This window comes from Chamaea fasciata, unplaced genomic scaffold, assembly GCF_029207755.1.
Source record: "Chamaea fasciata isolate MVZ Bird 193981 ecotype frontalis unplaced genomic scaffold, bChaFas1.0.hap1 SCAF_1, whole genome shotgun sequence".
Classification (NCBI taxonomy): Eukaryota; Metazoa; Chordata; class Aves; order Passeriformes; family Sylviidae; genus Chamaea; species Chamaea fasciata.
Genome location: NW_027094086.1, coordinates 39,102,408 through 39,113,980, shown reverse-complemented (window position 1 = coordinate 39,113,980; position 11,573 = coordinate 39,102,408). Strand labels below are relative to the sequence as shown.

Below are 11,573 nucleotides of genomic sequence, written 5' to 3'. Positions count from 1 at the left end.
ATGTGAATGTTTAAAATGAAGTTCTGCTGCAGCTTCATAACGTGATTGCTATTTTACAGAGCTTATACACAAAAATATATATGCAATCTTTTTGTCTATATTTTATACAAATACAACAGTAGTTTGTGAATACATTTTAAAGTACATATACATGATAAGCAACTCAATTTCCCATATCACAGGATAGCAAATTTTAAATGCAAGAAACATATACAAATTCAGTCTGGAATGCAGGGTTTTCTGTGTTCTTTTTTTTTTTTTCTCTATTTCTTTTTTCAACTCAAAACTTTTATCATTAAAAACATTTTAGCATACAAGTCCAAACAATTTTTCCACTAGCTAAAAATATAATTTCAGCAATCCGAGTCAGGTTTGGGTGTGACATCATTCACCAATATACTCTTCCCAGGTTTTGTCTAAGGCTTTTAGTAACATACAGTATGTTCTTCACTCCACACCATATAAAAAGCCCACATTTAACATTAACTAGCAGTCACCTATTTTTGTGAACAAGAGCTGGGCTTGTCTGCGTTTAAATTTGCATGTCCAAAATTTTACTTTTCCAAGTGCATATGAATACATTGTGGTGTTGCACAAAGTTCATTAATGACAAATTAAGTCACAGTATAAAAATATATCATACAACTATAGGTCTAGTATAGTCCTTTTCTTTTCTATGGGTAAAAATACATCTGAATGAGACAGGGAGGTTTGTAGCACCATGAGAGGAGTTGTATCCCAAGTTACATTAGCAGCATGATCCAATATAACAATATTGCAGGAGTGTTTCTGAGGAGATAAACATTCACTCTGGTTCAACTGTACCACTGAAGCTTATACTGAAAAGTGTTTACATATGATTAGCAATAGTTCTGTGTCACTTCCAGGGCTAGATAACTGTTATCAAAAGACACTGCCTTCCAACAAAAGTAAGACACCCTTATTGCATAAAAGCTTTGGGACTACCCCAACACATTTTGAACTACTGTGGCATTACTTGTAAGTTGAGCATGATGCTAAGTAAGCTGTGGTTTAAACTGTACACTGGGGGGAAGCAGGACGGGCAGCTAAGCCTATAATGGTTTACTACATACCAGATAAGTACATATATTTCAGAGGCTTATCTATAGACTGAGAAGAATACAGGAGATGCTGCTAAACCAGTGTATGAGACAGACATAACAAAGGATGCAGGATCCCCATTTATGGATGCAGGATCAGGCCCAAAGTTAACTTCAGACAGCAGCATAGCGATGATGGGATGTGATAAAAAAAATCTGTATCAAATACTGCATGTTAAATATTTTTGACAAAGTTTACCATCAAGAACTCCAGAAGACACAGTTTGCAAACGGTGAGGACAAACTCCTAATTGTTTTTGACTGGTATTCAAAATGGCAGTAGAAGACAGTGTAGTTTGAAACATGTAAACCTAGTAAAAACCATTGTAAAACCCTTAAGAAAGACACACTGGTTCTGTGCAATATAGCAAATTGATAAGAAAACACTGTAAAAATGTACCTGTTTAAAATTACAATGTCTACCATTTTGTACACAAAGCATTATACCAAAGGCCTACATATATGTCATCTAATGGCACTTGAAACAAATTATAATAAAAGGTTTTATAATAAAAAGCATAACCTGTACGAAATTTTCTTAAAAGGTTTAGGTTTTCTTTTTGAAAGTGCTATATCTTGTAATATGTGTAACATAGAGGTTGACCAAGCTTTATTTTAAAAAATATTGGCCTATAATACAAGTTTAGCTCACTAGGCAAATGATCCTGAAAATATGTACTCTTAACATTCATTATTAGCTTAATAAAGCAATCAGCTCTGGCTCATGTTTCAGTCAGTATATGGTTTTTAAAAACCGCTACTGCCAAATTAACAATAAATCACTCTATTCCACAATTTACTACTAAATAAAGCACAAGCAACAAGTACACAAAAATATATATATTAAAAAAAAAAAAAACCAACAAAAAAACCAAAAAAAAACCACAACAAAACAACCTTACTAGAAGTTTAGAAGTTGCACAAACAGTGGTGCATGATCAGCCAGCCCTCCCCCCTCCCACCAAGAATCCATGGGAAATCAAGAAAACGGGGTTTAAAACTGATGGTTTAGTAGTGGCCAATATTGACTCCGCCTAAGCGATGCTCAAAAGCACTCTGGTGGTGTCGGTATTGCTTAAAGGGTCAGTCTGCTTCCATGTTACCCTACATCCTAGTTCAGCTGCAAACACTCTGGGTGCAGGCACCCACTGAAACCCTGACTGAATGAGGTTCAATATCTTGTCTGAGGTCTCTATTTCTCATGTGAAATGTACATCTAACTCCAAGTGAAATGTTAATCCCTTTTCAGGAAGCTAAGGCACGAACAAAGTAGTAAGGGTTCTGGCTACGCACTAAGAAACGGGTGTTGGCAAAGTGTCTGTGGGTTTTGTTTTTTTTACGAAGTCTTTTGGCAGCTGGGGCAGATAACAAAGTGGCTCCAGACTGGAAATTTGTGTGCCAGAGGCTGCCCAGGAAGGGCAGCACTGCCCGGCCGCACTGCTGGGCCAGCTGCAGGATGCCAAGCACTTGCAGCTCTCCTCTGCTGCAGGGAGAGTGGCAGATGCTTGGCTCCACACGGGACATAACTCACTGGAGGAATTAAGTCCATTTATCTTCATCTCAGATTAAAAGGATTGAGAATAAAGCCCAGTTTTTCTTAGACGCATTACGGTCGTTCATATAAACTAGAGCTACATTCGCTTGCATTCAGCCTGTGCTCTGCTCATCTGTGTTTTTCTTTCCTTTAGAAAGGTGAATGGAAAAAAAGCAATATTGAACAAATCATTCAACTAAAGATGTAAGTAAGCGAGCAATCTGTTTCACAGAAACCAGAGGAAGCAGTCGTGAAGCAGAGCTAAACGCCCACTTTGAGATAACGTGCTCCTAAACCCAAAATCTAGGAGTAGTCTGCAGAATTTCAAAAGGTATTTTCCTTATTAATACATCCTTATTTTAATGCCTTTGGAACACAAACACATTTATAAAAATGTTATTTTTCAGTAATAAAATTTAAATACACATATGTATAAAATAGTAAAACTACACCTGCATATTGCTCCTAGCATTAAAAAACCCAGTAGGAGCTACTGATAAAACATGTGGAGCATGAGCTCCTTAAATGGGAGCAACTTTTGTTTCTGTGAAGTATATTTAGTTTAACCACTTAAAACCTTGTATGAATCCTCAGTATTGTTTGAGAGATACTAATGTAGTCAATTTTCCATTTTTTAATTCCTTGTACAAAAATGACAAGGAAAATAATGTTATTGTTGAATTACAGCAAATCTAGTTTGCTTTTATGCATCACAGAGTTGGTTGTTTTTTTAGGGTTTTTTTTTTCCTCTTTTGGTTATTAGGGGTTGGGGAATAGAATATATTGCATTAGGTAAAAGTGGTGTAAGCAATATGCTTTTACTTCACTCCTAAGAGTCCTGTCTTTAAATCTTGGCAATGGGCAAAAAGTCCCTAACCAAGTACCCAGGTGTAGAAAGTGTGATTAACATCTAACTTGTTGCTTAGGAGGACATAACACACCATGTAACACAACTGAAAAGATCACTCCAATAAAAACAAAACAAAATAAACTGGTAGTTGCAAATTTACATTCACTTTCTGGCTGCACACTAGTTTTGAACTGAAAATAGGTACACACTTTCTGGCTGGACTTGATCCACCCTTTGGCGGTGGCAGCGGGGAGAAGGCTGATGCCTACAAATGTGAACACACTACTGGAAGGTTCCTATGCAGTACTCTTTCTATGCTACTAAAGAGAAAAAACAGCAAGTTAAGAATTAAAACAAAAACTGCGACAAAATAATCTGCATTACTACATTACAACACTTTTATATTTCAAGATCAGCCATTAATTTTGCCTGTTTCCCTATACCAGAGTCACGAAAGCACAACAACAGTTTCAAATTCAACTTGAAACATCTGTCATTTAGGCAAGCAGAGATTCTCTGTCGAAATTCTGTTCAGCCCTAATTTTAGAGAATTACGCTATTTTTTTTTTCTGTTATCCATAACAGGCCACCAAAATTTAAGCCAGAAAATGGCAAAATTCTTAACAACTTTTATAATGACTTCAATACAAGTCAAAATGCTATATATATGTACATGTGTATATATGGACTTCTATATATACACACACAAGTTTTCAGAAAAATCTGAATTCTATATTTATTTTAAAAATTTAGATTTGTCATTATAGAACAGGTCAGATGTGTCACCATTTGGGAAGAGGATTTGTTTGGAAACAGACTGGAGAATTTTTTTCCCAAATCTCAGGAATCTTTGTGATACATATTTTAAATGGACTATTTGCAAATAGTAAAATATGTTAAAAGGTAAAAGTGGCAGTTCTACCACTGACATCAATAAAACAGAATAGCTGGTATGGTTGAAAAAGTTTTAAAAATGGGATGAGTGTAGCGAGTTTGCTTGGGATGATTTTCTACTGAACGTTTTAAATGTGTGAATTGGCAGTGAAAATGAAAACAATACAATGAGACTGTTTCAAAAAAAACAACAAACCAAAGTAAACACAGCTGAGAATAAACACTTTCAAAACATTAAAAAAAGTTAATTTAAATTTCTTACTGGCTTCATGAGATTGGTACTGTACAAAAGCAGAGAATTTATAATGTCTTATAGTAGGCACTAAGTTAAAAATGGTCACCTAAGGCATTTCTACAAATAGACAGTTAACAAGCCAGCTTTGTACATCCTATTGGAAAGCTTGATGAAATCGTGGTAGGGTGGTGGTTGTGCTTAGACTGCTCGTGAAAGCTGCTGACAATGAGTGCAGAGACCCAAGGCCTATACTATTGCTAGGATCTTGTGGATCCTGGGTTTGTGGTGGAAGCTGAGTCATAGAAGAATGTGCCTCCTCTTGCGTATAACTCATCCCGAGGTTTCCCACTGAAACAGAAGGATTATAGGGAGGGCCATTTACAGGTATGAAGTTGAACAGCTGAGAAAAGTCCAATGATGGGGCGTTTAGAGGTTCGCTAATAGGAACGGAGCCCTTGGAAAGGGAAACTTCCCCAGACCCATCATCTAGCGGCCCTACTTGTGGATCCAGCCCTAGTTTTGATGAAGATGCTTGAGAATCCTGGGATGAAGAAGGCATACCACTTTGCAACTCCATTAAGTAACTTTCAATTTCCCCTTTCAATGGCTGTTCTTTTTCAGGCATAGAAACTGAGTATGAGGTAGTACCGAGCGGATATTTCAACGATAGCTGGTGAGAAGGGTGGACAGACTCCATATCTATTGGACAAGGCATTCCCAATGGTAACGATGTGGCAACCATTTGGTGTGCAGATGCAGAACTCTGCATGGACTGAATCTGAGTGTTGTAGAGATTTAATTGCAAAGTGTTTGTAAATGGCTTTGATGTCAGTTCACTGGAAGGTAAAGACATCACCGGAAGCAGCTCATCCTTAATAGGCACAGAAACATTGCAGGTAAAGGGATCTAGAAGGTCCATTGGCTCTGTTTTGACCTTCAAAAGTTCTTGGTTGTGACTTTTCTTCATGTGGCGCGTGAGGTGATCCTTCCGCCCAAATCTCTGTGCACAGTACTGACAGAGGAAGTCCTTTCTTCCAGTGTGCACTACCATGTGTCTGCGGACATCCTTTCGGGTGTAGAACCGACGATCACAGTGTTCACACTGGTGCTTTTTCTCCTTCACTCCACCCGATGACTTGCCTGCATGAGTTTTTAGGTGCTCCAGCAGCACTCCTGTGCTTTCAAAAGTCTGCAAACATACCTTACAGGTGAGGTCACCACTTGTTGCAGCATGCAAAGCCAGGTGACGTTTGAACCCAAGCTTGGTATTGTAGTTCTTTCCACATTCTTCACACTTAAAGGCCTCTTTGTTGGGATTGTGTGTATGTAGGTGATTCTTTAGGTGATCTTTTCGGTGAAACATTTTCTCACAATAATTACACTTGTGGGTTTTCTCAGGAGAATGAGTAGCCATATGCCTTTAAACACAGATATATTCTGTAAGTAATTATTTTGATCAAAAAACACACGTGCTCATTTTTTAATGGCAGCTAAATACTACACTAAGGGCTGCTTTGCAACAGAACCTTTTAACTGAAAGCATGACACTAGAAAGACAGTTTGACAAATTTAAATATAGCAAAACGTGAGCCATTTCTCTTAAATTGACACTTTAGTTTTGGTGGGTTTTAGCTACTGTAACAGGGGTATATGGGCAAGTATGAAAGTACTCGTGTAAAAGTCCATAGCCAAAGAACTTTCAGTCCAAACTCTTTTTCTTGTGACAATTCCTTATACAAATGAAAATTCTACCCTCATTAAAAACAAAACAAAACAAAACAAAAACAAACAAACAGAAAACAAAAGCAGAAAACAAATTAAGAAACAAAATTAAAGACATTAGCTTGCAAACTTAGGTAATTTAGAATTCTAGAAACAATCCAATGGCTACTTTAATTAACACATCCTCTCTGCAATCAGCTGAAGGCGTACAGAAATATATACTTTTACACGGCTTAACACGGCCAACATAAAATAGATAATATAATCTGAAAGATAAATAGAGTTTAATACCTTAGTAATTTGTACTTAGAAACAAAGGCCTTGGTGCAGTCTTGTTGTGTGCACTTGTAGGGCCTCTCTCCTGTGTGAGAGTATGAGTGAACCTTTAATTTCTCAACACTGTTAAAGGCCTTGTCACACAGTTGGCAAGGAAAGTTTTTTCTTGGTTTGGTTTCACCACGCTTACGTTTCCCTGAAGGGACTTTCTGGGTATCTCTTACTTCTGACAAATCACCAGGAATGACAGTGGCCATCGCAGCCTAAACCAGGCCTTCTTGTTGGACACTTGGGAATTGCCCAACTCCACTAAATGATTTAGCTTTAGATGGCTTCTCAAGTTTCATGTGGTCGTAAAAGAAAGCAAAAGGGGACTGGAAAAAAAAAATAAGAAACAACTAGTTTGTAACTAAACTTAGATTTTGAAGTTTACTTGCTATGTGATGCTTCTGAATAAAACTTAAAAATAAAGTTAGGTTCAGCTGGTCTAATGTAATACCTACAGGTTTCTTTATACTATTTGCTGCAACTCTTAAAACGCATTGCTCAGGATGAACAGATCCACATATGCCCTGAAATCACACCTCACAACCTTCCCCTTAAGCACTGATGGAGAACAGCAAAGTTTCTGTCAGATTAAGGGAGTTATCAGGCAAAGAGCCTACCTACCCCAAGCACTTTTTGGCAGCTTCCAATTTCAAAGGAATTACAGCCGCGACTGTGGTGTTTGCACAGACATCCCCACGCACACATGCACGCACGCGCACAGACACGCACACACACACATCTCTATCAAAGTGAAAGTCTGTAAGCCTTAAAATGTTTGAAAACCTGCACAAAACGTGGCAGTACCCATGCTGACACTATGGAGGGCAAAGCTCAGGTTCCCTTTCGGATGTACCTCCTTCCCCGTGATTACTGCACCTCTACGCATCTACTTGAGCAAAATGCATGCGCTGCCAATGATGCCTAACACCAGGTGCAATTCTTCTGTAAAGTCAGCCTCTGCTAACAGAGGCTTGATCTATGAATGACCCAAGTCCCACGGATCAGGGTTAGATTAGACAGATCAGGGTTTTATCAGCTCAGTGCTGAAGACCACCAGCCTCCTCATCCTACCCTGTGAGACACGAATGCTGTAAACATTCAGGCTAGCTCAGGATGGAGGCTCCAAGTCCTGTCCCTGTGGCATAGTAAAATGTGAACTAAACCAAAGGCTTTTACTGTCAGGAGGTGCATGACGCGATCCTTGTGTCTGACTTGTGGGTGAGAAGCTTTAAATTCATCATCTGGTATCATATAGTGGCAACTGGGCACCTGCCATCACAGGGCACTCAACAGCCCCTCCTTTGTCAGGGGTTGCTGACAGCTTCACTTCATCCTTGGAGCACAACTGCTACTATAGATACCAAAATCCTGTGCTACCCATAGTGAGAAGGGTGGAGCATGAAGTCTGCAGCAGCAGGGACAAGGAGGACAGCAGGACAGCACTCAATGCAAGCATTTGGGAGGGCTGGAAAGCCCCAGGAGTTAGCCTTTCTCCCCTGAAAGTGCCACCACCCACCCCCAGCCCCGGTGTTGTGGCTGGCAGCTGCTGTCCTCTCCGGTCTCTGCCGGGGCAGCTGCACAGAAGGCGGCCGGGCAGGGCGGCAGCGGGGTGGGGCAGTAGCCGGGGCAGGGCTTGGGACCGGGCAGCGCCACAGCCCCGGCAGCACAGCTGGGGAAGCCGCAGCTGCTGGGACAGGTGGAGATGGGCAGCTGGAGCCGGGCAGGCACCACCAGGCTGCAGCTGCTCCAGCCCAACGCCACCTCCCTGGAACACAAACTGGGCTCTCCCTTGCTGGCAGTGAACGAGGCCGGATAGCTGGGAGGGAGCCCCGGCTTTAGTCCTCTCACCCGTGCTGAGGCTCAGCAGAGATGGAGGGAGCCAACTGCTCCAGAGAGGAGCGGAGAGCAGCGCCCAGGTGTGCCGGGGGGAAAACTACACGGTCATTGCAAGTGCCCCAGCATGGTCCTGGAAGAAGGCAAGAAGGAAGGAAAGCCTGTGTTTTCCTCAATGCATGGCAGGACAGAAAGAAGCAGGGAGAGGAAGAAGGGGAAGTGTCTCTAATATCTGCATTTGAAGAAATCCTCAGACTGAGACCTCCATTTGAAATGTGTACACAGAGTATGTCTTAGTCTAAGCCTTTTCCTCCCTCCTCCCCACTTTCCCTTGTCTTTAGGGGAGGAGAGAAGTACTGGCACACTAAGATGGAAATCTGCTTCCTTTTAATCCTGAAGTCCTTGAATGACAGGTTAAACTATGCCACCTCCTTTGAACAAGCACTTTTGCAAGACCACCTTATTCCCTTCAATTTTATAAGGAAGCACTAACTTCTTTTAGAGATATCTAGTGAGAGAAAAGGCTTTCTTTAAGGACTCTTTTGATTTCAGATTTGTCTCAAACTCATTCACACTCATGGGATGAAGCCTGGAGACATCAGTTCCATGAGTGGGAAAATGCACAGGTCTTCAAAATATCAGCTTAATTTTATTTTCTGTCTCATAATCAACAATCTAGTTCACTAATTCTAGTTCATGAGGAACAGTTGTTTGGAGACATAGGAGCAATACTTTTCTTCAATAAAAGTAAATGAAGACCAGCTCCAAAGACTTCAATGAGTGCCACCAATGTAATCAAAAGGAGAGTCTGAATCAAATCAAAGTTGTGATATATCTGTTGATTGAAAGGGTTTGGGGGTTTTTTTAAATATAGGCTTTATTCAGAATCTGGTAATAAAGTTAATTTTATTCTTCTGTTAATGAGTACAGCGGTCATCAATGCATATTGACCTGAATGTAGAATGGAATTTTGTTTTAGTTTAATCTCTCCTGACAAATGAAGGTCAGGGGGGAGAAAAAAAAAAATCCAATCTGATCCCTACACTTGCACAGGGTACTTTTATACCACACAGGCACTTGCATGAGACCCACCACACAGAGCTGAGAGCACAGCAGTCACAGCCCTCACTGCATGGCCAAGGCACACTTACAGCCCCAACGGTGTACAAGGGATCCAGCCCCTCTGGCCCCCCTGCCAAATCCATACCTAGCCTGAGACAGGGCAGGCAGGATTAGCAGAAAAGGCAACAAAAAGGAGGGAACATCCTCCACAGTCTGCTGCATGAGAGTGGTGCTACTTCAGCCATGCTGGGTCCAGAGCTCAGCAGCAAGTGGACTCTGTGCCCAGACAGTGACAAGAGAAATGGGGATAGCAGGAAAGGTACAGGGAAGGAGGATGAACCACCACAGGAAGGGACAGTGGACAGAACCAGAATGGGGGTGTAGGGCTAGGGAGGCTCAGGGAGTGCTGCATAGGCATTGGGAATATTTAAGGACATGAGGATAGAGGTGAGCTGGTAACACTGGGGGAAGGAAGGTGGGTGGGAAGGAACCGAACATGCATCAAGCTGGGGAGATGCAGGATATGGGATATGAGGCCATGCCAAAGGGTGCTCTGCAGAATCTGATGTGATGTCAAAAGCAGCCTTTGTTGTGAAACAGCATATTAGGCTTAACAAATTAACATCTGACAACTTCTCACTCCTTTTCTCAATGCAAAGACCATACCTCAGGCTGGAGACCATCCTATATTCAGGCCAATATAACATTACTGTTATCTTCCCCAGAACTTTAGGTAACGTAGCTGCTGTACCAGTCAGAACATTCACAGGGACAAAGAATTCATGTTTTGTTCCTCTACCGTCAAAACTAATTAAGCTGACTTTGAACTGTGTTTAAGTGTCCTTAAAAATGCACCATTAGAACAAATATAGTGTGATCCAATCTTTAACAATGACAGCGTTTTATTAAAAAACATGTATGCACTATTATCTCAGTACCACTTCTCAATAGGTGAGGCAATTAGGAATGTCAGCATTGATCTCTGAATAGCAAATAACCACTTTTTTCCTTTTTTTTTGGGTGTGGATATATAGACTGAGCAATGGAGATAAAACTTAAAAAAACCACTGATCCTCAAATATTAAATTTTCCAAAGACCAGCTGAAAGAATTTTCTGAGTAATATTGCCTGCTTGTGTCTCAACATATTATCACTTAAAATCCACATTCTTACTGGTGCTTTCACAACTGCAGGATGAATAAATATATGCAGTATCAAATATAACAAACATATTACACAAAAGCTTATATATAATACTATTTTTAAAGAAGCATATACTTAAAGCAGGATTAAAGCAGCCTCTGTTCAATGCACACCTGATGTTTGCCCACTAAAGTCCTCAGATTTTGGTCTTAACCAGTTCCGCTGACTCTTCTTGGAGGAAACCAGAATCCAGTACTTCCCATTTTTACTGGTCTGAAAAACAAAAGGAACAATGGACTAGACTCCAGCGAAACCAGTGCATTCATAAAGGCTGTGATGCGGCAAGACCAGGGATTGGAAAGAATCAGAAAGGAAAAGTTAAAAGGGACAGATCCAACCCATGCACAGAACATTATATACTGTTAATTATAAACTGCAGGAATCATTCTTGCATTATCAGTAGCAATTATGCACTTCAATTTGCAGTATACTTACATAATTTCAACTAATGCTATGCTGGACAGTGACACATAAAGAGATAAAATTAGACAAAAGCAAGGGAGTTTTCATAAAGTTAAAAAAAAAATAAAAATCCACAGACCACAAATAATTTAGATGTAACAGCAAAACATGTGAAATGCTGGGCCCAGACTTGAGTTTCTTACTCAGAAGGGACTGAATAAGAGAAGATTCTGGATTAGGCCCAACTTTACTAGAACCTAATGCCTTCATTCTGCTTAATTATACAGGAAATAGCAGCTTAAAGGGTGACCTGCAAAGGAAAATAAAATTAATTTTAAAAAAATAATAAAACCTCTTAATGATGAACATGCTACAGGTAAATCCCAAAGGAGG

The 11,573-nt window shown here is 40.2% G+C and overlaps 1 protein-coding gene across 5 annotated transcripts in view; it reads right to left on the bottom strand.

The window, feature by feature from the left end:
* Positions 1 to 665: 665 nt before the first annotated feature.
* Positions 666 to 11,573, bottom strand: part of PLAG1 (PLAG1 zinc finger) — a 51,622-nt gene continuing 40,714 nt past the window's right edge. For 4 of the 5 annotated variants that reach the window (XM_066181045.1, XM_066181026.1, XM_066181053.1 and 1 more), the window contains 3 exons: positions 10,892 to 10,991; positions 6,648 to 7,006; positions 666 to 6,052 (listed from right to left, as the gene is read on the bottom strand). In XM_066181045.1, coding sequence (XP_066037142.1) covers positions 4,789 to 6,052; positions 6,648 to 6,889 — 1,506 coding nt within the window. In that variant the 5' untranslated portion in view covers positions 6,890 to 7,006; positions 10,892 to 10,991 and the 3' untranslated portion in view covers positions 666 to 4,788. The remainder of the gene's footprint in view (positions 6,053 to 6,647; positions 7,007 to 10,891; positions 10,992 to 11,573) is intronic. The other variant, XM_066181062.1, reaches the window with a different exon arrangement.